The sequence below is a fragment of the Mesoplodon bidens genome, assembly GCF_964165515.1.
Source record: "Mesoplodon bidens genome assembly, chromosome: 19".
Taxonomy (NCBI): Eukaryota; Metazoa; Chordata; class Mammalia; order Artiodactyla; family Ziphiidae; genus Mesoplodon; species Mesoplodon bidens.
The window spans coordinates 15800969-15828593 of NC_138179.1; the positions used below are offsets into that span (position 1 = coordinate 15800969).

The following is a 27625-nucleotide window of genomic DNA, read 5'->3' on the forward strand; positions in this document are numbered from 1 at the left end:
AAAAATGTAAAACTTTCCTGCATCAAAGTTATAAACACAATTAATTGCCACATATCTGACAAAGGATTAACAGTGTTATATAAAAGTCAATGAGATTTTGAAAATCCAAAATAAAAATAAGCAAAGGACAATTTTATTTTAAAAAAAACCTCATGCAAATGGTCAATAAACATGGGAAAAAATGTTCAATCGTTCTCATAATGAAATAAATACAAAGTTAAGTAGAAGATAATTTCTTACCTAATAAATTGAAAAAGGTTTTTTTAAAATATAATTTGAAATGTCTGTTAGACATCTAAGTGGAGATATTGAATAGGCAGTTGGATATATGAGCTTAGTGTTTGGGAGAAATCCAGGCTGGTAAATAAATTATATTTAAAACTACTCGACTGGGCTTCCCTGGTGGCGCAGTGGTTGAGAGTCCGCCTGCCGATGCAGGGGACATGGGTTCCTGCCCCGGTCAGGGAGGATCCCACATGCCGTGGAGCGGTTGGGCCCGTGAGCCATGGCCGCTGAGCCTGCGCATCCGGAGCCTGTGCTCCGCAACGGAAGAGGCCACAACAGTGAGAGGCCCGTGTACCAAAAAAAAAAAAAAAAACTACTCGACTGGTTACACATTGTGAATGTATTTAATCCCACTGAATTGCACACTTATGAATGGTTAAAATGATAATATTATGCTGTGTATATTTTACCAAAACAACCCAAAACAAAACAAAAACCGTGAGACTGGATGGGATGACCAATAGAATGAGTGAGGATAGGAAAAAAAAATTCTGAGACCCAAACCTTGAGGCCCAAGTGTTTGGCATCATTGTGGCTCAAAATTATATTGACCTTGACCTATAATTTGAAAAACATTTTATATTACCTAAGCTTTTCTAATTTTTTTTCTATTTATTTGTCCCCAAAAGTCTTAATGAGAGTATGAAGTCTAGGGGACTTCCCTGGTGGTCCAGTGGTTAAGAATCTGCCTTCCAATGCAGGGGACAAGGGTTTGATCTCTGGTCGTGGGACTAAGATCCCACATGCCTCGAGGCAACTAAGCTGGCGCACCGCAGTTACTGACCCCACGGACCACAACTAGAGAGAAGCCAGTGCGCCACAACGAAGAGCCCGCATGCTGCCCATGCACCACAACTAAGACCCTGACGCAGCCAAAAACAAATAAATAAATATTTTTTTAAAAAGAGAGAGAGTATGAAGTCTAAGTACTCCTCTCTCTAATGATATCTCTGCCTCTTTTCAAGGATTCAGACTATGTTTTACGAAATATGATGGTCACAGGGCACCTGGGTCTAACAGAAGTCCACAGGAATCCCCCTATCATCTTTAGGAAGACTTGCATCTTCAGGTATGAGACATACCTCATGGTCTGTTTTGTTTGACTGCCAGCTTCTGCCTTTTATTAATATACACTGGCTTTCATTCTGATTGGGTTTTAAAGAAAAATTACTGCAGACCTTTGTCTGCCTGGGTCCTTTCCCCCTCAAGTCCTTTTTATTTTATTTTATTTTATTTATTATTATTTTTTTTTGCGTTACGCGGGCCTCTCACTGTTGTGGCCTCTCCCCCTGCGGAGCACAGGCTCCGGACGCACAGGCTCAGCGGCCATGGCTCACGGGCCCAGCCGCTCTGCGGCATGTGGGATCTTCCCGGACCGGGGCATGAACCCATGTCCCCTGCATCGGCAGGCGGACTCTCAACCACTGCGCCACCAGGGAAGCCCTCAAGTCCTTTTTAAAACAGATTTCAATTTAGTGTTTTATTTTCTATAATTGTCCTGTAAACATGGAATTAACAAAACCCCACCATGGTTATGAAAAATACACCCACATCACTTAATCAGAGCTCATCCTCTTAATGTTAGCTAGCCTGTGGACTTGTATTTTTTATTTAAAGAAGACAGTCTGGGGCAAAGATGGGGAGGAGGCAATGAATGTTACCTTTAATAGCCCCCAGTTCTAGATAACCTTGAATGCCTCTCACCTGTGGAACGCAAAGGCTATTAAACTGTGGACAGATGCAGAACAGATCTTAACTAGAATACATCTTTTGCAAAAAGGGACCACTGCTTCTTAGAAGGTCAGCACAGTTGAATAGGTGGTAACCTATCTCAGACTAGTAGGCTAATTTGACATTTAAGTACCTATGTTAATTCAATTTTAGTTTGGCCTCATACCAGAATGTTCATTCAGTATTAAGCTCTTTTCTATATAGTTATTCTTTGTGCTGGTCAAGAGTTTTACAGGAGTCCTTGTAATACCCAGACTTATAACCTCAGATTCCTGTGTGTAACTTAGAGCAGGTGCTTTCTGAGGAACTCTGTTGACCAAGAAAGCTTAGCATGATGCATCATTACTATGGTTATCATAAAGACACAAAGTGATGGCTCAGCTGCAGCAAGGGGTAGGAATAGCAAAAGAAGGACATAACCTTCCCTATCATCATAGGATTGATGTTATGATCTATAAGTGTGTGTTTTTTTTTCTTTTGGCCATGCCCTGCAGCATATGGGAATCTTAGTTCCCCAACCAGGGATCGAACCCCTGTCCCCTGCAGTGGAAGCACAGAGTCCTAACCACTGGACCACGAGGGAATTCCCTAAACGTGCTTTTTGAGGCTATGCAAAGCACCAACATTTTTACAAATACCTCAAAGGAATGACATCTCAATATCATGTAAGGACTTCCCTGATGGTCCAGTGGTTAAGACTCTGAGCTTCCACTGCAGGGGGCGGGGGTTTGATCCCTGGTTAAGGAAGTTCCGCATGCCAAAGTTCGGCCAAAAAAAAAAAAAAAAAAAAAAAGATACACTCAATATCATGTAGATGGGGAAAGAGGGAAAGAGATAAAAAGAGATACCTCACTAGAGAAAAAAGGAGCCACTATATTTCTATGAAAACTGCAGGTCCCTCACTGAAGCAGGTGCCCTGCCCAGATCCCCATGTACCTTCTGCCAGGGGCCAGGTCCTACTGCTAATGAGTCACACTGTAACTTTCTCTGGAGGAGCGCCCTTGAGCAATGGGAGCCTCTCACCAGGAGGTGCCTAAGAGTTCTGTAAGCACCCTCTCCACACACAACCCGAGCAGCTTAGAGCTCTAATGACTGACAAAAGGCCTCTCCCCTGCCTCAAGGTAGAGCAGAGTCTGGGCACAATTTGCCTTCCAGAGCTCGCTTAGAGCTCTAATGACTGACAAAAGGCCTCTCCCCTGCCTCAAGGTAGAGCAGAGTCTGGGCACAATTTGCCTTCCAGAGCTCCCCTTGGGATCAGACTGAGGCTAGAGTTCACCTGAAATCACATTCTTGCTTAGCTCCTCCCCCTTGCCTATCCTGCTTTTCTCAGACTCTTACAGGTTTCTCCTGAGAGCACTCCCTCAATAAATCATTTGCACAGAGCATCCCTTTCCCAGGCTCTGCTTCTAGGGCACCTGACCTAACACGCTCATTATTCCTTCAGGCATTCAACCAATACTTATTAGACAATATTTAAACAAAAAACAAATACCCTCAGATAAGGATAAGTATATAGTAAAAACAATAAGGCAGAGTATCAGGGTGCAGCGAGACTCAGGTGCAGCTATTTTAGATTGTGGGGACTGGGAGGGCTTCTCTATGAGGAGCTGAGACCCCCGTGAACTCAAGGGGTGGAGTGGTCCAGGCAGACGAAACAGCAACAAGGGCTGGTGCGGTTGGAGTGTAGTAGGCACAAGAGAAGATGATTCAGTATGTTTGGGTGGAATGTTATGAACAGGCTGTTGTTTTATATCCTTATGCTTATTTGGTTTTGGTTTCAGAGATTTCCTCTTTAAGTGTACAGACAGTTCAGAAGTTGTTTTGGCCTCTGTCTGTGGAGAAAACCACATAGTAGTTCCACTTCGTGAGAGAACAGGAGAAGCTTTGGGAGTTCTCGATGTTAACATTGGCAGGAGTAAGATGTTGTTGTATCGAGAATTTAAAGATCTACAGAAAATGACGAAGGTGATCCAAGTTGCCTGCAATGAAATACTGGGCGAATTATCTGGAGAAATAAAGAAAAGCTATATCTTAGGTATTGTGCAAGTGGCGACCATCTGAATTCATGGATTTAAAAAGTTTTGGGGAAATCACAGACAATGCAATGCAGGATGCATTTTCTAAAATGAACTGTTGCAATATATAGATCTTTCCACATGGAAGGATTTCCTTCTTGCAGTCTTGGGCTGATGAGTATGGGCTATAAATGATACCAAAGGGTAAGGAATCACGTTTTCTTGGCTAGAGTCATGGTTTTAGAACTGGAAGGACTCATAAAGGCAGTATACAAGTAGCATTTGATTGGGTTGGCCAAAAAGGTCGTTTGGGTTTTTCTGTAACATCTTATGGAAAAACCCGAATGACCCTTTTGGCCAGCCCAATATTAAATGTCAACATCAAGTGTCAAGCACTTTAAATATGTTATTTCAATTAGTCCTTACCATAACTCTATGAGGTGAATGGTGATTATTTCATTTTACAGATGAGGAAAGTAAAGTTCAGAGAAACAACTTGCACCAAATCACATCATTAACAAGTGGTGAAGGCTGGATTTGCACCCCAGTTTGGGTGCTCTTTTCACTACATTACACAGCACTAACTCATCAGAACATCTCATTTTACAGATAAAGAAGCTAAGGCCCGTCAAAATAAAAGTCTGATAGCAAGCTAGTGCACGGCCAAGAACAGGCCCCCAGTCCTTATGATTCCACATCCACTAGGCTACCCTTAGCACAAAATCAGTTTTGGCAGAAGGGAGGGAAGAAGGAAGCATGGAAACCTTTGGCTGCCTGGAATGGAATAACCAGAATTAGTAGAGTAACACTCTGGTGGGGTAAAGCTGAAAGGTTTCTAGCCACTACACAGTGTGGGAGAAGAAGAAAAAAGAAAAGAAAACCGTGTCTTTTGAGCATCCACTATGTGTAAGACCTGGGGCTAAGCACTTTTACATATACCATCTCCTGTAATTCCCGCAGCTCAACAAGGAAGTAGGGATCAGCTTTATCCTCACAGAAAATGAAAAGGAGGCTCAGAGAGACAGCAGAACCAATAAGGGGGAAAGCAGGTATTCAAACCAAGATCTAACTCCAAAAATGGTTTCACATTTCCTCAAAGCCTCTTCCTGTGAACTTCGCCAGGTGTAATTCCATTTTTGCCTTTTGATTTCGTGAATAGGGAAACTGATTGTTTAAAACCATAGGATATGGTCTTCTTTTTCCTGAAGAAAAAAAAAAGTTTTACTATATTATGTTCAGAATCCTATTAAAAAGTAGTGTGTGTACTGAACAACAATGTGGGATGTCATTCTATTATTCCAGAAATTGAAAATGTGGGAGAAGTCCAGCGGGCAGGCATTCTCTTCTTCCGAGTCATGCTGAAAGAGCTACAACAGTGCCTCCGGCTGCTTACCTCCATGGACTTTGTGTCACTGTTGCTCTATGATTATGATCCTCTGGCAGAGCCAAAATCACCAGACAGCCAGTCCCAGGAGTTGGAAGCCAACATAAAACTAGTACAAGACATTCTAAAAGGGATTATCTTGTTCTTTCATCCAGAATTGGAATTATCAAGTGACTTAGGAAATTGGGATCAGTGTAAACTGGTAAGTTTTTTTTTAAGTACACTTTATTGAAAAATATCCTACACAAGTTTAGATATACAAATCATAATTGCACAAATCCTAAGTATACAAAGGCAAGAATTTTTACACAATGAACATTTGTAACAGGCACCTAGATCAAGAAACAGAACATTAGCGGCATCCCCAAAGCCTTCCTTTGTACCCTCTCGCATCACCAGCTTCACACACACACACACACACACACACACGCACACTCACCCCGGGGTAACCAGAATCCTAACTTCTAACACCATAGACTGGTTTTGCCTGTTTTAAAGTGTATATAAATGGAATTATGTAAACTGATGAACTGGGCACTCTACTTCCACTTGTGGATGATTCCATAACTTTTGTTCTTTGTTCACAGTATGTTAACCAATACTTAGTCGAGAATATTTGTGGCTTTGATCCAACTGCTAGGAAACTGAAGGTTAATTTAAAGCTCATTGATGAATATATCAGAGGTAAATTTCCACTTAATTATGGTCTAAATCTATACCAACAGCAACAAAACACAGTTGCAATCCAGAGACTTTTTTTTTTTTTTTTTTTTTTTTTTCTTTTTTTTTTTTTTTAATTAGTTTCTGCTTTATAACAAAGTGAATCAGTCATACATATACATCTGTTCCCACATCCCTTCCCTCATGCATCTCCCTCCCTCCCACCCTCCCCATCCCACCCCTCCAGGCGGTCACAAAGCACCGAGCTGATCTCCCTGTGCTCTGCGGCTGCTTCCCACTATCTATCTACCTTACGTTTGGTAGTGTATATATGTCCATGCCTCTCTTTCGCTTTGTCACAGCTTACCCTTCCCCCTCCCCATATCCTCAAGTCCATTCTCAAGTAGGTCTGTGTCTTTATTCTCGTTTTGCCCCTAGGTTCTTCATGACATTTTTTTTTAAATTCCGTATATATGTGTTAGCATACGGTATTTGTCTTTCTCTTTCTGACTAACTTCACTCTGTATGACAGACTCTAGGTCTATCCACCTCATTACAAATAGCTCAGTTTCGTTTCTTTTTATGGCTGAGTAATATTCCATTGTATATATGTGCCACATCTTCTTTATCCATTCATCCGATGATGGACACTTAGGTTGTTTCCAGCTCCGGGCTATTGTGAATAGAGCTGCAATGAACATTTTGGTACATGTCTCTTTTTGAATTATGGTTTTCTCAGGGTATATGCCCAGTAGTGGGATTGCTGGGTCATATGGTAGTTCTATTTGTAGTTTTTTAAGGAACCTCCATACCGTTCTCCATAGTGGCTGTACCAATTCACATTCCCACCAGCAGTGCAAGAGTGTTCCCTTTTCTCCACACCCTCTCCAGCATTTATTGTTTCTAGATTCCTTGATGATGGCCATTCTGACTGGTGTGAGATGATATCTCATTGTAGTTTTGATTTGCATTTCTCTAATGATTAATGATGTTGAGCATTCTTTCATGTGTTTGTTGGCAGTCTGTATATCTTCTTTGGAGAAATGCCTATTTAAGTCTTCTGCCCATTTTTGGATTGGGTTGTCTGTTTTTTTGCTATTGAGCTGCATGAGCTGTTTATAAATTTTGGAGATTAATCCTTTGTCAGTTGCTTCATTTGCAAATATTTTCTCCCATTCTGAGGGTTGTCTTTTGGTCTTCTTTATGGTTTCCTTTGCTGTGCAAAAGCTTTGAAGTTTCATTAGGTCCCATTTGTTTATCTTTGTTTTTATTTCCATTTCTCTAGGAGGTGGGTCCAAAAGGATCTTGCTGTGATTTATGTCATAGAGTGTTCTACCTATGTTTTCCTCTAAGAGTTTGATAGTTTCTGGCCTTACATTTAAGTCTTTAATCCATTTTGAGCTTATTTTTGTGTATGGTGCTAGGGAATGATCTAATCTCAAACTTTTACATGTCCCTGTCCAGTTTTCCCAGCACCACTTATTGAAGAGGCTGTCCTTTCTCCACTGTACATTCCTGCCTCCTTTATCAAAGATAAGTTGGCCATATGTGCGTGGGTTTATCTCTGGGCTTTCTATCCTGATCCACTGATCTATCTTTCTGTTTTTATGCCAGTACCAGACTGTCTTAATTACTGTAGCTTTGTAGTATAGTCTGAAGTCAGGGAGCCTGATTCCTCCAGCTCCGTTTTTCGTTCTCAAGATTGCTTTAGCTATTCGGGGCCTTTTGTTTTTCCAAACAAATTTTGAAATTTTTTGTTCTAGTTCTGTGAAAAATGCCATTGGTAGTTTGATAGGGATTGCATTGAATCTGTAGATTGCTTTCGGTAGTAGAGTCATTTTCACAGTATTGATTCTTCCAATCCAGGAGCATGGTATATCTCTCCATCTATTTGTATCATCTTTAATTTCTTTCATCAGTGTCTTATAGTTTTCTGCATACAGGTCTTTTGTCTCCTTAGGTAGGTTTATTCCTAGATATTTTATTCTTTTTGTTGCGATGGTAAATGGGAGTGTTTTCTTGATTTCATTTTCAGATTTTTCATCATTAGTGTATAGGAATGCCAGAGATTTCTGTACATTAATTTTATATCCTGCTACTTTACCAAATTCATTGATTAGCTCTAGTAGTTTTTCGGTAGCATCTTTAGGATTCTCTATGTATAGTATCATGTCATCTGCAAACAGTGACAGCTTTACTTCTTCTTTTCCAATTTGGATTCCTTTTATTTCCTTTTCTTCTCTGATTGCTGTGGCTAAAACTTCCAAAACTATGTTGAATAAGAGTGGTGAGAGTGGGCAGCCTTGTCTTGTTCCTGATCTTAGTGGAAATGGTTTCAGTTTTTCACCATTGAGGACAATGTTGGCTGTGGGTTTGTCATATATGGCCTTTATTATGTTGAGGAAAGATCCCTCTATACCTACTTTCTGCAGGGTTTTTATCATAAATGGGTGTTGAATTTTGTCGAAAGCTTTCTCTGCATCTATTGAGATGATCATATGGTTTTTCTCCTTCAACTTGTTAATATGGTGTATTACATTGATTGATTTGCGTATATTGAAGAATCCTTGCATTCCTGGGATAAACCCCACTTGATCATGGTGTATGATCCTTTTAATGTGCTGTTGGATTCTGTTTGCTAGTATTTTGTTGAGGATTTTTGCATCTATGTTCATCAGTGATATTGGCCTGTAGTTTTCTTTCTTTGTGACATCCTTGCCTGGTTTTGGTATCAAGGTGATGTCGGCCTCGTAGAATGAGTTTGGGAGTGTTCCTCCCTCTGCTATATTTTGGAAGAGTTTGAGAAGGATAGGTGTTAGCTCTTCTCTAAATGTTTGATAGAATTCACCTGTGAAGCCATCTGGTCCTGGGCTTTTGTTTGATGGAAGATTTTTAATCACAGTTTCAATTTCAGTGCTTGTGATTGGTCTATTCATATTTTCTATTTCTTCCTGAGTCAGTCTTGGCAGGTTGTGCATTTCTAAGAATGTGTCCATTTCTTCCAGGTTGTCCATTTTATTGGAATAGAGTTGCTTATAGTAATCTCTCATAATCTTTTGTATTTCTGCAGTGTCAGTTGTTACTTCTCCTTTTTCATTTCTAATTCTATTGATTTGAGTCTTCTCCCTTTTTTTCTTGATGAGTCTGGCTAATGGTTTGTCAATTTTGTTTATCTTCTCAAAGAACCAGCTTTTAGTTTGGTTGATCTTTGCTATCGTTTCCTTCATTTCTTTTTCATTTATTTCTGATCTGATCTTTATGATTTCTTTCCTTCTGCTAGCTTTGGGGTATTTTTGTTCTTCTTTCTCTAATTGCTTTAGGTGCAGGGTCAGGTTGTTTACTCGAAATGCTTCCTGTTTCTTAAGGTGGGATTGTATTGCTATAAACTTCCCCCTTAGAACTGCTTTTGCTGCGTCCCATAGGTTTTGGGTCGTCGTGTCTCCATTGTCATTTGTTTCTAGGTATTTTTTAATTTCCTCTTTGATTTCTTCAGTGATCACTTCGTTATTGAGTAGTGTATTGTTTAGCCTCCATGTGTTTGTATTTTTTACACATCTTTTCCTGTAATTGATGTCTAGTCTCATAGCATTGTGGTCGGAGAAGATACTTGATACAATTTCAATTTTCTTAAAATTACCGAGGCTTGATTTGTGACCCAAGATATGATCTATCCTGGAGAATGTTCCATGAGCACTTGAGAAAAATGTGTATTCTGTTGTTTTTGGATGGAATGTCCTATAAATATCAACTAAGTCCATCTCGTTTAATGTATCATTTAAAGCTTGTGTTTCCTTATTTATTTTCATTTTGGATGATCTGTCCATTGGTGAAAGTGGGGTGTTAAAGTCCCCTACTATGAGTGTGTTACTGTCGATTTCCCCTTTTATGGCTGTTAGTATTTGCCTTATGTATTGAGGTGCTCCTATGTTGGGTGCATAAATATTTACAATTGTTATATCTTCTTCTTGGATCGATCCCTTTATCGTTATGTAGTGTCCTTCCTTGTCTCTTCTAATAGTCTTTATTTTAAAGTCTATTTTGTCTGATATAAGAATTGCTACTCCAGCTTTCTTTTGATTTCCATTTGCATGGAATATCTTTTTCCATCCCTTTACTTTCAATCTGTATGTGTCTCTAGGTCTGAAGTGGGTCTCTTGTAGACAGCATATATATGGGTCTTGTTTTTGTATCCATTCAGCCACTCTGTGTCTTTTGGTGGGAGCATTTAGTCCATTTACATTTAAGGTAATTATTGATATGTATGTTCCTATTCCCATTTCCTTAATTGCTTTGGGTTCGTTATTGTAGGTATATTCCTTCTGTTGTGTTTCTTGCCTAGAGAAGTTCCTTTAGCATTTGTTGTAAAGCTGGTTTGGTGGTGCTGAACTCTCTCAGCTTTTGCTTGTCTGTAAAGGTTTTAATTTCTCCATCAAATCTGAATGAGATCCTTGCTGGGTAGAGTAATCTAGGTTGCAGGTTTCTCTCCTTCATCACTTTAATTATGTCCTGCCACTCCCTTCTGGCTTGTAGGGTTTCTGCTGAGAGATCAGCTGTTAACCTTATGGGGATTCCCTTGTGTGTTATTTGTTGTTTTTGCCTTGCTGCTTTTAATATGATTTCTTTGTGTTTAATTTTTGACAGTTTGATTAATATGTGTCTTGGTGTATTTCTCCTTGGATTTATTCTGTATGGGACTCTCTGTGCCTCCTGGACTTGATTAACTATTTCCTTTCCCAAATTAGGGAAGTTTTCAACTATAATCTCTTCAAATATTTTCTCAGTCCCTTTCTTTTTCTCTTCTTCTTCTGGAACCCCTATAATTCGAATGTTGGTGCGTTTAATGTTGTCCCAGAGATCTCTGAGACTCTCCTCTGTTCTTTTCATTCTTTTTTCTTTATTTTGCTCTGCATCAGTTATTTCCACTATTTTATCTTCCACCTCACTTATCCGTTCTTCTGCCTCAGTTATTCTGCTATTGATCCCATCTAGAGTATTTTTCATTTCATTTATTGTGTTTTTAATCGATGCTTGATTCATCTTTAGTTCTTCTAGGTCCTTGTTAACTGTTTCTTGCATGTTGTCTATTCTATTTCCAAGATTATGGATCATGGAAATAGAATCTTGGATCAGCTTTACTATCATTATTCTGAATTCTTTTTCAGGTAGACTGCCTATTACCTCTTCATTTGTTAGGTCTGGTAGGTGTTTATCTTGCTCCTTCACCTGCTGTGTGTTTTTCTGCCTTCTCATTTTGCTTATGTTACTGTGTTTGGGGTCTCCTTTTTGCCGGCTGCAGATTCGTAGTTCCCGTTGTTTTTGGTGTCTGACCCCAGTGGCTAAGGTTGTTTCAGTAGGTTGTGTAGGCTTCCTGGTGGGGGGGACTAATTCCTGTGCTCTGGTGGTTGAGGCTCGATCTTGTCTTTCTGGTGGACAGGTCCACGTCTGGTGGTGTGTTTTGGGGTGCCTATGGCCTTATTATGTTTTTAGGTAGCCTCTCTGCTAATGGGTGGGGTTGTGTTCCTGCCTTGCTAGTTGCTTGGCATAGGGTGACCTGCACTGTAGCTTGCTGGTCGTTGACTGAAGCTGGGTGCTGGTGTTGGGATGGAGATCTCTGGGAGATTTTTGCTGCTTGATATTATGTGGAGCTGGGAGGTCTGTTGTGGACCCGTGTCCTGAAGTTGGCTCTCCCACTTCAGAGGCACAGCACTGGCTCCTGGCTGCAGCACCAAGAGCCTTTCATCCACCCGGCTCAGAGTAACAGGGAGAAAAAGTAGAAAGAAAGAATTAGTAGAAGAAAGAAAGAGAGAGGGAAAGAAAGGAAGAAGGGAAGAAAGGAAGGAAGAAAGGAAGGAAGAAAGAAAGGAGGGAGGGAGGGAGGGAGGAAGGATGGAAAGAAAGAAGGAAAGAAAGGAGGGAGGGAGGGAGAAAGGAAAGGAAGAAAGACAGGAGGGAGGGAGGAAGGAAAGAAAAAGAAAGTGGAAAGAAGAAGGGTGGGAGGGAGGAAAGAAAAAGAAAGAAGGAAAGGAGGAGCGGAGGGAGGGAGGGAGGAAGGGAGAGTAGGAAAAAAAGAAAGAGCAGGTAAAGTAAAATAGAATAAAGTATGAAATATAGTAGCGTTATTAAAATTAGAAAGTAATTATTGAAAAAAAAAAAAAAAAAAACCGGACCGATAGAACCCTGAGACATATGGTGGAAGCAAAGCTATACAGAGAGAATCTTACACAGAAGATTACACATACACATTCACAAAAAGAGAGCAGGGGGAAAAATCAAAAATCTTGCTCTCCAAGTCCACCTCCTCAATTTGGGATAATTCGTTGTAAAAAGAGGAAAAGGGCGAGAAGTCTGAAATCTTGCTCTCTAAGTCCACCTCCTTAATTTGGAATAATTCGTTGTAAAAAGAGGAAAAGGGGGGAAAGTCTTAAATCTTGTCCTCAAAGTCCACTTCCTCAATTTGGGATGATTCGCTGTCCATTCATGCACTCCACAGACGCAGGGCACATCAAATGGACCGTGGAGCTTTAATCCGCTGCCTCCGAGGCTGCACAGAGAGATTTCCCTGCCTCTGCTCTCACAGCTCCCGGGTCTCAGCCTTGGACCTGGCCCCGCCTCTGCGCGTAGGTCGCCGGAGGGCGTCCGTTCTTCGCTCAGACAGGACGGGTTTAAAGGAGCCGCTGATTCGGGGGCTCTGGCTCACTCAGGCAGAGGGGAGGGAGGGGCACGCAGTGTGGGGCGGGCCTGCGGCGGCAGAGGCCGGCGTGACGTTGCAGCAGCCCGTGGCGCTCCGTGCGCTTTCCCGGGAAAGCCGTCCCCGGGTCTCGGGGACCCCAGCAGTGGCGGGGTGCACAGGCCCCCCGGAAGGCGGGGCGGACAGTGACCCGCGCTCGCACACAGGCCCCGCGGCGGCGGCGGCGGCGGCGGCGGCGGCGGGCCGCGGCGGCGGCGGCGGCGGCGGGCCGCGGCGGGCGGGCGGCGGCGGCGGCGGCGGCCCACGCCCGTCTCCGAGGTCCGTGCCTTACCCGCGGCTCGTGCCTGTCACCGGCGCTTCCCCAAGCAGCCCTCTTAATGCCCTCTCCTCGCGCACCAGGAAACAAAAGGGAAAAAAGTCTCTTGCCTCTTCAGCAGCTCCAGACCCTTTCCCCGGACTCCCTCCGGGCTAGCCGTGGTGCACTAACTCCTTCAGGCTCTCTTCCTGCCGCCAGCCCCAGTCCTCTCCCTGCGCTCCGACTGAAAGCCGATACCCGAGCCTCAGCTCCCAGCCCCGCCCGCCACGGCGGCCGAGCAGACAAGCCTCTCGGGCTGGTGTGTGCCTGAGGGCACCGGTCCTCTGTGCCAGAATCTCTCCGCTTTGCCCTCCGCACCCCTGTTGCTGTGCTCTCCTCCGCTACTCCGAAGCTTTCCCCCTCCGCCACCTGCAGTCTCCGCCCGCGAAGGGGCTTGTAGTGTGTAGAAACCTTCCCCCCTTCACGGCTCCCTCCCACTGGTGCAGGTCCCGTCCCTATCCTATTGTCTCTGTTTATTCTTTTTTTCTTTTGCCCTACCCAGGTATGTGGGGAGCTTCTTGCCTTTTGGGGGGTCTGAGGTCTTCTGTCAGCGTTCAGTAGGTGTTCTGTAGGAGTTGTTCCACGTGTAGATGAATTTCTGATGTATCTGTGGGGAGGAAGGTGATCTCCGCGTCTTACTCTTCCGCCATCTTCCTCCGGGGTCCTGAAGCATGTCCTTGCCTCCTATCACACTGGAATCCCATCAAGCCTTCAGGCTTCCTACCAGCTTACAGGATGGAATCTGCTGGCGTCTCCCCGCTTTTCCCCTCCATTAATGGCAGGGTCCCAATGTGTACTTGCGACCCATGCTTTTCTCAAACCAGTGCTTCTCCCGTTTAGCGCGCGCCAACCCCCCTCGCGGGCTCCTTGCAAAAGACTGGCCAGAGACTTTTATTAGAATAAAGCAAGTGGCTCATACATTCAATTTTTAGGGGAAAATAGTTCTGATTATAGTCTTCTAAAAGAAGGGGCATTGTCTGTAATCTACTGCAGTCCCCAAAGTGACTGTCTGTGCCACACATATGAGAATTCAGAAGCACCTCTGTCTCCCACTTATTGACTACATGTTCATAATTCGCTAAAAAACAAAAGCAAATAGGGGCTGCAGTGAGACTAGGAGACAAGTATGTTAAGCAAAAAGGCAGCTATTATCTTTAGTTTCCATGAAGAACCAAAGAAAATAATAGATCATGAGTCTTTATAGACTAGTAATGTAGACTTTTTGGAGGAGGAACATCAGCAGGAATCAAAGCAGTGAGGCTCACAGGTTGGAAAAGGTGATGAGCTCTTTGACCACAGAGAACTGGTCACATATAAGGGTAAATATACATATACAAGCACACATTTCTCTATGTGTGTATATTACCCCACCAGAGACCTGAGGCCAGTTTTGTTTTGTTTTGTTTTGTTTTTTGCTGCTCAGCTAGTGGGATCTTAGTTCCCTGACCAGGGATCGAACCTAGGCCCTCGGCAGTGGAAGCACAGAGTCCTAACCACTGGACAGCCAGAGAATCCCCCTGAGGCCATTTATATGACTAGAACAGTAAAGAGTGAACTTAAAATTTTGACTTTTTTTTTAACTCATTTAAAAAACTAATCATTAATTGGAAAAATGGCTATGTAGAAATCTCTTCACTAAGCCTATCCATCTCTCCCCCATTCTCTTTGGAGACTCTGAACCAAGTCACAAGGGTTTCTGGACTTCTGTGACACCTATATTAGGCAGAGAGGCTTGGAATCAGACTCCTAGGACAAGAGAAAGGAAAAGGCAACTCAGAGGAAGACAACCACACTCTTCAGGCTGTCTGTGGCAGTGGAAGCACATAGCACAGTGGAAACACAAAGCAGTGAGCGAGGACGGGTGGATGAGAGAGAGAGATCTTCTGGCTTAGGAAGGAGAGATACTCCCAGAAGTTCGGGAGTGCTAGACACGAGATTCACATAAAAGTTAACATGAATTCATGTGGACTGAGAGTGGTGTGAGTAAAGATTAGAATTCCTGTTTGGAAGGTCTTCTGTGTGCCCTCAGGGCCATGGACTGATTCACAGAGCCTCTGCATTCACAGGTGTTGCAGTTATCACTTCTAAGGTGCTGTTTAAGGAAAACAGTAACGGCAGCAACAACAAAAATGAATACGTGTTCACTATATATTTGTATACACTGTACTTGGTCTATACTTGTTCACTGTTCACTGAGGGCTTAAAACTCTAGAAGAAATATTTTCTATGTCAGTGCCTAGTTGCTGCTTTTCCCTTTGGAGTAGATTTAGTCCCTGCTGTGGGCCTGGCACTGCCCCATGTGTGACCCGTTTGTCTAATTGATATTCTCCCTGAGTCCCTACTCCACTTTGGTCCCCATCCAACCTGCCAGCCCCTTGGCCTAGAGCCAGACCCTGCTGCCACTTGTGTCCCTTCAGACTGATGCTCCCCTTCTTGGGCAAGGACTCAGGTACCCCCCAGTGTCCAGTCCAGTCCCTCTGTCAGATAGGAGCTAGGGATGAGGAACAGGCCCCTCCCCTCTCCACCTTGAAGGCATGTTCAGGAACTGGCTCTCAGCCCTTAATAAAGGCATCGTCCATGGCATTGTACCAATGCTTCAAGGGAGTTTCTTCAGGCTCACCTCCGATTTGCCTATCAGAACTACCTCCTATTGTCATATATAGCTCTTTTGTTTCAGGGAAACATGGAAATTTCTGTTTCCTTTGCTTGCCCTCACTTTGGACTGTGCTAGCTGATTCCTGAGCAGCCTTGATCTCCAATGCTCCCAACCACTTTCTTTTCCAACAGTGTCCTCAGGTGCCAGGAATTCCAACTGCAGTTAACAGAGCTGGATTCAGCCAGAAGCTAATATCCCCTAGGCTCCCCTACCATGACCACCAAACCTTTAGCATTACCACAGTCTCTGAAGCAATCAAGAAAGTTCATAGACCACCCAGGTACCAACACTCTCTCCTTCAGATGCAATTGTATCAGGAAATTCTAAGCTCCGCATTTGGGGAAAGGAAAGAGAACTCTTGGGGCATCTTTCTGCTTGTGCCAGAAAAAGAGTCTTCTGGCAGGGCACTCTGCTGCCCAAGTTTATCTGAGCCTTCTTCTAGAAGTAAGTAAGGCCCCTACTCCATGACTCCACCCAGCATGAAATGCCACCAATACCTATAGGTTCTGCCCAGGATGGGGAGGGACTTTTGGCATAGCTCCTAACTCACCAAACCTTCCAAACTGATGATTTTGCCAAGAAGACAGAGTCAGGGCTGGTGATGTGCCCACACTTTTTTAGGCCTTCTGCTTCCAACTCTTACTCCACTTCATCCTAGCTCTAGCGAGATCATACGGTATTTGTCTTTGTCTGACTCATTTCACTTAGCCTAATGCCCTGTAGTTTCATCCATGTTCTTGCAAATGGCAGGATTTCCTTATTTTTTATGACTGAACAATATTCCACTGTATGTATATATCACATTTTCATTATTCATTCATCTGTCAGTGAACACCTAGGTTGTTGCCACGTCTTGGTTATTGTAAGTAACACTGCAGTGAACATGAGGGGTGCAGATATCTCTTCAAGATAGTGATTTCATTTCCTTCAGATATATACCCAAAAATGGAATTGCTGGATCATACGGTAGTTCTATTTATAATGTTTTGAGAAAACTCCATATTGTTTTCCATAGTGACTGCACCAACTTACATTCCTACCAACTGTGCATAAGGGTTCTCTTTTCTCCACATCCTGGCCAGCACTTGTTATTTCTTGGGGTTTTTTTGTTTGTTTGTTTTTTGTTTTGGTAATAGCCATTCTAACAGATGTGTTGTGATATCTCATCGTGGTTTTGATTTGCATTTCTAGAAAGGGTTATTTTATATTCTGGTGGAATTCCAGGCAGCTGTGTCCCACCTTTATATCGAGACAGTCATCTTTGAAGGAGCACTGGGCAGCTTTGTTCAGCAGGCTTGGCTTCCCAAGACTATGCCATTGCATGTGAATGTTGCTGACATACTTCCCTTTGGGGGACCCACTGACTCCAGTGACCACTCCTGGACAGCTGTGCATAGTGCATCAAAAGCCTGCTACCCTCTGTTACTCTGCCTAAAGTACTCACGTAGTTAGCCTTCTCTACCTGAAGACCCGTGACCTGACCACCTTGTAATGGATCTGTTCTCCTCACTCCATTTTGGACCTCTGATGCCAGCCTCGCCTGGTTTTTCTGTCCCATGTCCCCTTCCCAGTGGGTTTGGACAGACGTTTTCTACCAGGAAGTGTTCTCAGACCTAGAGGTAAGAAGAGCTGTCTCCCATTCCAAGTGTGACCAGAATCACTTTGCTGTCTAGAAACTGTGTTTCTGCAAGTAGCCATACTTCCTCCCCACACCTAAATCCAAGCATCTATAGGTGCACAGACACTGGTCTTAGCAGGAGTTCCCCAGGCCCTCCACTTTTCCTGCGAGATCCCCAGGGCTCCTCTTCCAAAGCAGCCACAGCCTCAGTGCCATCACCATCTATAAAGAAACTCACCAGCTTCCTCCATAAAATACCACCATGATCCTCCAAGAATGACAATGGAGGGAGATGCTCTACCATCAGGGGGCAGGACTGCTGGACTCACAGCCCTGATTAACTTCTGTCCTCAAGATTCACCTTTCCCCGGGATATTGTTCCCTAATTGCTATTGCCACCACCGTGGCGGCTCTACTGCGTGCTGTTCTCCATCCCTCTCCATTCCCGAAGTGGGGCAAGACTCTCTCCTTCACCTCCCACTGCACAGCTAAAGATCAGACAGGATTCTACCAGCCATCCAGAAATAGCAAATATGAATACAGCACTGAACTGAATCTGCACCTGTGAGGTTGTGCCGGGTTCTTTTAAATGAGTCAGAATGAAATGGACAAGGAAACAAGAAAATTGTTTTGTCCTATAAATTTGGCTTGGATTTGGCTACAGTTCCCTACCACTTTTTCAAACCTAGTATTCTTGGATAGTGGTCTCTTCCAAGACTTGTTCCTACTTGTCGGAAAAGAGCTGCTATCACAGTTAGATCTGGGTTTAAGAGGGAGTCTAGAGTGTGATATTTATGAGCTGCTCACGAATTTCAGGCTCTAGAGGTAGAAACATCCATTCCGTTCTAGAATAGATTCCCTTGTCCTGAAAAGAACCGCTTAAAGGGCCCTGTTAGTTAAGATATGAGACAAGTACTCACACACTGTTCAGGAACTATTTTGGAATTTGGTAAAGACCTGGGGCCTAGGTGCTTGCCTATTTCCCATGCATTTCCCCTCCAGTTTCAAGTCATCTGGGGGAAGAAGAAAGAGAAAAGTTAAATTAGCTATTTTCTTTCGTTCCTTATCATTCCTTTTGATTTTAAATTTTGAAGTTTTCCAACAGTAGTTATTGAATTATGAGAAAAATGGTTTTATTTGTCAGGGTAACATCCCATTGCTTTGATATCTGATAAAGGCTGTTGAAAATCAGTTTAATGAGAACATTTTTCTATTTAAGGCAAACATTTTTCAAGTTCCTTTGTCACTCATTTTTTTTCATTTCAGTGGATGTTAAAACAATCTTTTATCCCAAAAGGATTATAAAAATTATATCATACTTTTTATTAAAGTAGTTTAAAAGGTCAAATAGAACTAAAAGCCTTCTAACAAAGAAGTCACTAGCCCATCCCTTTCCTCTCTTTTCCCCAGTTCCTCTCACCATGCAATTCTTTTTGACTCTTTTGACTGTTTCTTCTGTTGTTTTCAAATTTTCTATATTTCTAATATTATGCACTATTGCTATCTTTTGGGTCATTAATTTAAGCCTTGTCAAATGATTTTCTTCTTATAGATGAAAGTTTAGTTCTGTTATACCACAATTTTCTTATCCTGCCCTCCCAATGAAATTGTATTACAATTTGGAGTTAAATCAAAATGCAAAGTTTACATGATTTTGCCTATTCAGATATCCACAGCTGAGCATTGTAGCATATTTTGATCATTCCTTTTTCACTTTTTGTTTTTCCTGAAGTAAATAATTGCCTTTTATTTTTTTAATTGCTTAGTTTTCTTTGTACTTCATAATTATTCTCACCCCTTCCATTTGTCTCTCCATATTTTTAATTTCCCAAAAGGTCAGTCTTACCAGGTAATTTTTGTTGGTTTCAATTTCTTTTTTTCTTGAAGCCATCCTTCCTAGAGATCTTAATATTCTTTGAATCTGGGGGCTTCCCCCACCCCAGATCTGCTCCTTAGCTGCCTTCCTGAAATTTATTTTGCTGCCGTCAGAGGCATTTACTTTGCCATTCTCTTGGTTCATTCTTCCTCGATCTACTCCCATGTTTTGAGGTAACATATCTCTAGTAGTTCCCTGAGCACTAGTGCATGAATGGTAAATTTTTTGAGACTTCATGTCTGAAGGTGTTTTTATTCAACTTCCACATTTGATTTGCAGTTTGCTAGGAAGTGTAATTTTAAACACGTTGCCCCATTGTCTTTTTCTGGGGGGCTGCGTTGGGTCTTCGTTGCTGCGCCCAGGCTTTCTCTAGTTGCAGTGAGCGGGGGCTACTGTTCATTGCAGTGCGTGGGCTTCTCACTGCAGTGCCTTCTCTTGTTGCGGAGCATGGGCTCTAGGCACGTGGGCTTGAGTAGTTGTGGCATGCGGGCTCGGTAGTTGTGGTGCACAGGTTTAGTTGCTCCGAGGCATGTGGCATCTTCCCGGACCAGGGCTCGAACCCATGTCTCCTGCATTGGCTGGCTGATTCTTAACCACTGTGCCACCAGAGAACTCCCCCACTGTCTTCTTTTAGAAATTGAGATATAATTCACATACCACAGATTTCACTCTTTTAAAGTATACCATTTGGTGGTTTTTAATATGTTCACCAGGTTGTGCAATCATCACCACTATCTAATTTTAGAACATTTTCATCACTTTAGAAAGAAACCTGGTACCCATTAGCAGTCACTCTCCTTTGCCCCTCCCCACCCCAGCCCTTGGCAACCACTAATCTACTTTCAGTCTATATAGATTTGCCTATTCTGGACATGTCATATAAATGGAATCATACAATAGGTGGCTTTTGTATGTGGCTTCTTTCACTTAGCATAATGTTTCAAGATTCATCTATGTCCAAGCATGTACCAGTACTTCATTACTTTCTTATAGCTGAATAATAGTCTATTATAAGGATATACCACATTTTATTTATCCATTTATCCGTCGATGGACATGTGGGTTGTTTCTACTTTTTGGCTATTATAAATAATACTCCTATGAATATTTGTTTACAAGTTTTTGTGTGAGAATATGTTTTCAGTTCTCTTGATACATAACTAGGAGTGGAATTGCTGGGTCATATGGAAACTCTATGGTTAACTTCTTGAGGAAATGGCTCCATTGTTAGAAGAAACTTGGAAACTTCCAAGCTTGCTGTTGAAAAGAAGTCTGAAGCCTTTCTGATTCTGCGCATGTAAATTTCTGATTCTGTGCATGTTTTCTTTTGTTTCTCTCCAGAAGCTATAGAATTACTCCTTTATCTCCAAGCCTGTGAAGTTTCATAATGATATGTCTTGATGTGGGTCTGTTTTCATCCATTGATCTGAGCACTCACTGGGCCTTTTCAGTTGTGAAACACAGGTCCTTAAGTCCTGATGATTTCCTCCATGGCATCAAGGCTGCTACTTACAGCTGTGCAGTCTGTGCACAGATGTGCCCTGCTGAGGATGGTGGGGGCTGAAATCTAACCAGAATTCCATTCACTAAACTGTGTGCTTCAGCTTAAGGCTACATCTGCTTGGAGGAGGGTATTTCTTTCCTCACACCTTTTTCTTTTTTTTTTTAACTTTTAATTTTATATTGGAGTATAGCCGATTAACAGTGTTGTGATAGTTTTAGGTGCATAGCAAGGCGACTCAACCATACATATACATGTATCCATCCTCCCCCAGACTCTCCCCCATCCAGGCTGCCACATAACATTGAGCAGAGTTCCCTGTGCTGTACAGTAGATCATACACCTTTTTCTGCTCAGCAAGCTGTGTGCTTATAAAGTATATTCATCCATGGTAGGTGTTTTTTTTTTTTTTTTTTTTTTTTTTTTTTGTGGTATGCGGGCCTCTCACTGTTGTGGCCTCTCCCGTTGCGGAGCACAGGCTCTGGATGCGCAGGCTCAGCGGCCATGGCTCATGGGCCTAGCCGCTCCGCGGCATGTGGGATCTTCCCAGACCAGGGCACGAACCGGTGTCCCCTGCATCAGCAGGCAGACTCTCAACCACTGCGCCACCAGGGAAGCCCTGTCTTTTTCTTATTTACACAAAAATGACCTAGAGGTTAGTGGAGGCCCTACCCTCCCTTTTCTGTGTTCCCTCTTTTGAACTTCTCTGATTATTCAGACATGGGATCTCCTAGACTCAGCCTCAAAATTCCCTGTATTTTCTGTCCTATTTTCCATCTTTTTGTCTTTTTGTTTCACTTTCTGAGACATTCTCTGAACTTTTAATCCTATTGAGTTTTTGTTTCTGCGCATTTATTGTTTGAGAGCTTTTGTTCCTCTTGTTCTCTAAATATTTGCTTTCTACAACATCTTGTTCATATTTCATGACTGCAATGTCTTATCTCACTGAGAGTATTAATGGTAAGTAGTTTTTGAAGTTTTCTTCTCCCTGTTGTTTCTCATCTTTCTGTTTTAGTGTTTTGGTCTCTGTATCTCATCTTCTCTACATCACACGACTGGGCAACCTTCCCGCCCCAACCCTAGAAATGTATTCCTCAGAGAGGGTAACCTAGAAGATCTCCGGACTGGGGGACATCAGACACAACTGAGAGGAAGAGTACCAGAGTGAAAACAGAGAGAGTATGAGTGTGTTTACTGAATGCAAAGACCCCTGTAGGCTTCCCACACTAAGCTCCAAACAAAAAGGAGCAAACAACTGATACTTGTGCCATTGGAATACAAGAAAAATATCATTCAACTTTCATTTGTAATGGTTTTATCACATCAATAGCGAGTTTCTATTTTTTGTTTAAAAGTGTTTTAAAATAATTTAATTTAAATAAACAGTAAAGGGACTTCCCTGGTGGCGCAGTGGTTAAGAATCCACCTGCCAATTCAGGGGACACGGGTTCGAGCCCTGCTCCAGGAAGATCCCACAGGCTGCAGAGCAACTAAGCCCGTGTGCCACAAGGACTGAGCCTGTGCTCTAGAGCTCGCGAGCCACAACTACTGAGCCCACGTGCCACAACTACTGAAGCCCGCACGCCTAGAGCCCGTGCTCCGCAACAAGAGAAGCCACTGCAGTGAGAAACCCGTGCACCGCAACGAGGAGTAGCCCCCGCTCGCCGCAACGAAAGCCCGCATGCAGCAACAAAGACCCAATGCAACCAAAAATTTTTTTTAAAGATACACTGCTTGCGCATCTTGGGTTAGTTTTTAGTTGAAAGGGAAATACAAAATATTATTTGCATTTCAGCAAGTCTTTAAACTCAGATATATTCAAATAATTTACTATATCCTTTACAAAGGAAGAATTACTAAATCTATGCGCATTGGGGCTCTGCTGAACTGCAGAGATCTGGCGTCTATCCACCACAAGAGGGCAGTAGCACTCAACCGTTGTTACTGGGAACCCAGCCGACCGATGGAGGCTTCATTAGAGAAATCATTAGAGCCAGTTGTTAAGGCATCAATCTCTCATTGAAACGGGGCAGGGAAACAGGAACCTCCACCCAGACAGGTTCGGAGCTTCTGTCCTCGGTAACAGTAAGACAGGAAATAAGCAACAGGGGCTTGTGAAAAGGAGCGACCTCGCTCCCCATCCTCAAATCCTTGAATCACCATGGAGATGGCTGATTAGCTTAATAATGGCTGCAGATAGGGGTGTGATCATTTGGATGTCGGATAAGAACACTGGCAGGCGTCAATGCAACAGGACTCTTAATGGGGATCTGGGAAAGGCAGAATAAAGGCTGTGGGGAGTGGCAGAGCTGTTATATCTCAGAAAATTAGTTAGGACTGGTTTTAGGAGTGTTCTAGAGTGAACTTTAATTTAGATTCATAACATTGGAACATTATGATAATCAAAGTAATCTTTGCAGCCTATAGCGTTAACTTTTAAAGTTTCCAGGAAGCTAATTAATACAAAAAGGGATCAATTACAACAAATGCATCTCAATATTTTAAGTATGTATGTTATTGGTCTAGTATTACCCATAATATGATATGAATCAGGTATTTTTAATGTGCTCTCATGACCAGCATCTGTTTTAATTTTTATTCATAATTGTCACTAATGTTACTGAAAAGACTTAGTATTTGAAAAGCCTAACTTAATTATTCCACAATTTAATGTTGTTTCAATCAACATTTATTAAACACCTACAACTGAGAGAAGACAGTACCTCTGTGTGCGTGCGTGCGTGTGTTAAAATAGAATTTTAGAAAATTGTACCCACGTGTTTTAAAGTGAGCTTCAAATAAAAATGAGACTTGAGTATGTTTTCCATATTTTATGTGCCTTTCCTGTCCCACATTGTACCTTTTGTGGTAGTGATGCCTTCAGAACCATAGAAAGTCTAAGCCTAATTCAGGGAAATTTGTTCCTTCATGTTGATAGAAGATAGGGAAATAATATATGTTCTGTTTTGTCATCCTAATAGATATCCATAAGTGACATAATTGTCAGTGTTGTTAATGAGCTACTGTATAGAAGACAACATTTAAAACCTCTTATTCAATTATAAGTATCACTTAATAGTTTGATTCAACTCAAATCAGCAAACATTTATTGGGTTAGGAACTGTATGAGACACTAGAAGTAACAAAAATGAGTAAAACATAGACCTGAGGGTAGAAGGCACCTGAAAGAAGGAAAGTAATTAACATTTTTTTGAGCAACTACTCTGTGACAGATTTTTGCATATCTTTTCTCATTAATCCTCATAGCAATTCTGAGTTATCTGTTTTTTGGAAGAAGAAACAGGCTCAGAGCAATTAAGTGGCTTTTTTCAAGGTCACAAAACTAGTTGGGGTACAGCCAAGATTAGAACTCAGATCCTTTCAACTTTAAAGTATATTCTCTTTCCATTGGACCATTCTATCTGAATATTAGTCACTGACTGACTCCTGGGAAAAAGTAACTTTTACGAATGGCAGCTTAATAGCAGTCTAACAAATGAAATGTTTTGGTGTGCAGTGATTATATGTTTAAAAATAATTTTTAATAAAATATTTCAAACACAGAAGTTAGAGACTAACACCTGTGTAGTCATTATGGAGCCATATTCTATATCCAACCTTAACATTATGCGTGGTTGATTCAGACTTTCTTAAAGAAAGAAAACATTATAGGAACAGTTGAGACTTTCTATACTCCTCCCTGATCCCATTCTCTTCTCTTCCTCCCTAGAGCTAATATTATTACGAATTTGGTGTTTATCAGTTTCATCATGATTTCTTACTTTTACTACATGCCTATGAATCCATAAACAATATAATATTTTCAGGTTTTAAAATTGTTTTTAACTATATCCGAAAGAACATAATATTCTACAACTTATTGTTCTCAACAGTATGTTTTTGAGATTTATCCACAATGAAATATGTAGCTCTAGTTCTTTAATTGTTAAATGCTGTGTAGTATTCCATTATATGAATATAAGGAAATTTATTTATCCATTTTCCTATAATTACATATTTAAACAAGATTCTGCTATGGTTTTGACTCAAAATATATCTAATGAACTTTTGTCATGATTTATATTTTATATTTTAGTATTAAAATATATTTTAGTAATAAAAGTACAAAACTATTCACACTAACTTTTTTTTTCTTGGTGCAGATCATTCTCGAATTGAAGTATGGAAGTTTGGTAATACTGCTATCGAATACTTATACCACTGGGCACACATCTGTTCAGCTCTTATGAAGCTGAACAAAAAAATAAATAGTGCCATTTCACCCCCATTGCCATCCAAGACTGACTCCTATGTGCATGCAAAAATGCCAGGGGGAAGCTTGCTAGGGAAATGCTAATGGAATTGCTACTGTATTTAGGGTATTTTTGTCATGTTCAGTTTTGTTAACTATAAAATAAAATATTTTCATTTGGAAAGGAGTGCCACATAAACATATTCTTCTCCTAGACATTTATCTCAGCACTTTATAAAACCCAAAGTGCTACCTAAGGAGAAATTTGATCTAAAAAATATCCAGTTAAGGTAGCCATAACCAAATGTATGTTATAGAATATATTTTAAAAGTTTCCTTTTAGTTTTAGCATTGTATCTGGCATGGGACTATTACAGTTCGTTGGGCAGAGTTATTTTAATTTTTTTAAGGTACAAGTGAAGAAAGGCTGACGATTTAGAAAAAATGGCAGTTTTTACATCAAAAGAGCACCAAGTAATAAAGATTTTAAGAAATGGACTGGGAATTGTTTTTCTAATTTTTCAAAGACTTCTATGAGCACCACTTCCTCCCCATCCCCATCTCCACCCCCCACCCCTACTTACCTTAACAACTTAAAAGTTATTTCAATGAATAGAAATTCTGGGAAAATGTTTGTCCATGACTCACGGAAAAAAGAAAACACTTTTTAAATAACAAAATCCTCTCAAGTTCAAGAACTGCAAAAAGAATTTATATTTATTTAAAGCTTCTTACTACAGCAAACTTTACTGCTCTGTTGTGAGATTTCATCTTTGCAATAAGATATCTGATGACAGAGTCCATTTTTAATAAAATTTTGGGAAATTAAACTTCATTTTCTTTATTTGGTTGACAAAATGTGATGTGTTCCAAACATCTTATATTTTGAGATTGGAGGTCCCTTTTTAACCTTTTCTGATAAGATGGCAGTGTTATTACCAGTCCTCATCTCTTGGATGATCGCATGCCCAGTTTTAACCTATAAGCCTGTTTCATATTTGGAAGTGGTCTTTTCAGGGCATTTGCAGCAACATTTCTAGGAACAATGTTCTTGAAGATATTAAACTGATAGCCACATATCGTGATGGCTTCAGATCAAGCTTATAAAGAGTCCACTGTGAATACAAATGGCATTTTAGGCAGCAAGGAGGGGAAATTTTTGCAGACTGCCACCGGGTTTAACCATTATCATGGTTATTATTTGATTAGCTCTTTCTCCGTAGTTTATAGGTAACAATGATACTGCATGGTGTAGACCATCCAGACCACTTCCCTTTATCATGGAGTTAACTAAATGGCATCTAGCTTAATGATAAATTATCACACACTTGCATGGCATTTTAACTTGTTTGAAGTATCAGCATTTTCACATACTAGCTCATTTGATCCTCCTCATAACGTGTAAGGTGGCAGTCTCGATATTACAATACTATGCCCATTTTATAACCAAGGAAATAGGTTCAAAGAGTGAGTTATTTAGGTCACAACAGCTAGTAAGAGGCACCCACATGTCCTAATTTCTGTTTTATTGCTCTTGCCAACATTCCAGACATCTCACCAACACTTTCCAGACTTTACTAGGCTAAAGACTATGCTATTAGTCTTCTGGAAGCTACTTTAAAATTAAGCAACCAACAGGGTTGAATTTATCTAACTATCGTTCAAGTAAAATCCTATCCCTTAACACCAGGAGTTTACTCTTTTAGTGAAGAGGATGTTATTTATGCTTGACAAAAATTTAGATGTAGGTTTATATTTAAACCTATTTATTTGACTCAATAGATTTATTGATTTATTTTTATTTACATATACTTCAGAAGCTTAGACTTGATTAATTGGATTTTTTATTAGCTCTTTCTCCATAGTTTATAGGTAACAATGATACTGCATGGCGTAGACCATCCAGACCACTTTCCTTTATAATTATAGCTTTCCATGGTCCAGAAACAACATAAGGTTTCAAGACAATGATATTGGAATCCCAGAAAAGCTCCTATTGGCTCTTTTTTTTTTTTTTTTTTTAATGTGGTACGCGGGCCTCTCCCATTGCGGAGCACAGGCTCCGGACGCGCAGGCTCAGCGGCCATGGCTCACGGGCCCAGCCGCTCCGCGGCATGTGGGATCCTCCCGGACCAGGGCACGAACCCGTGTCCCCTGCATCGGCAGGCGGACTCTCAACCACCGCCACCAGGGAAGCCCGTATTGGCTCTTTTAACAGATTTATTGAAATATAACACATATATTATACACTTCACATACTTAATGAAAATACTTTTTAGTATATTCACAAAATTGTGCAACCATTTACGACAATTTCAGAACATTTTCATCACCCCCATAAAAACTCCATACCTATTAGCAATCACTCCCCATTTTTCCCCACCCCAGCCCTAGGCAACTACTAACCTTGCTTTCTCTATGGGTTTGCCTGTTCTGGATATTTTATATAAAAGGAATCATACATTATATGGTCTTTTGTGACTGACTTCCCATTCCTTCATAATCTAAATGTGATCAAGCAACCAGCTGCCCTTAACTTCCACAGACATCCCCAATCTACGGACTCAGAAGACCCTTTGCAGGTAATTTAGGGAATTTTCATTC

The 27625-nt window shown here is 41.4% G+C and overlaps 1 protein-coding gene across 10 annotated transcripts in view; it reads left to right on the forward strand.

Moving 5' to 3' along the window:
* EFCAB5 (EF-hand calcium binding domain 5) overlaps positions 1 to 25505 on the forward strand; it is a 126445-nt gene extending 100940 nt beyond the window's left edge. For 5 of the 10 annotated variants that reach the window (XM_081219849.1, XM_081219848.1, XM_081219846.1 and 2 more), the window contains 5 exons: positions 1251 to 1354; positions 3798 to 4051; positions 5334 to 5617; positions 6003 to 6099; positions 24933 to 25505. In XM_081219849.1, coding sequence (XP_081075975.1) covers positions 1251 to 1354; positions 3798 to 4051; positions 5334 to 5617; positions 6003 to 6099; positions 24933 to 25126 — 933 coding nt within the window. In that variant the 3' untranslated portion in view covers positions 25127 to 25505. Of the gene's footprint in view, positions 1 to 1250; positions 1355 to 3797; positions 4275 to 5333; positions 5618 to 6002; positions 6100 to 21784; positions 23556 to 24932 lie in introns of those variants that run through there. The other 5 variants (XM_081219854.1, XM_081219853.1, XM_081219851.1 and 2 more) reach the window with 5 other exon arrangements.
* Positions 25506 to 27625: the final 2120 nt, after the last annotated feature.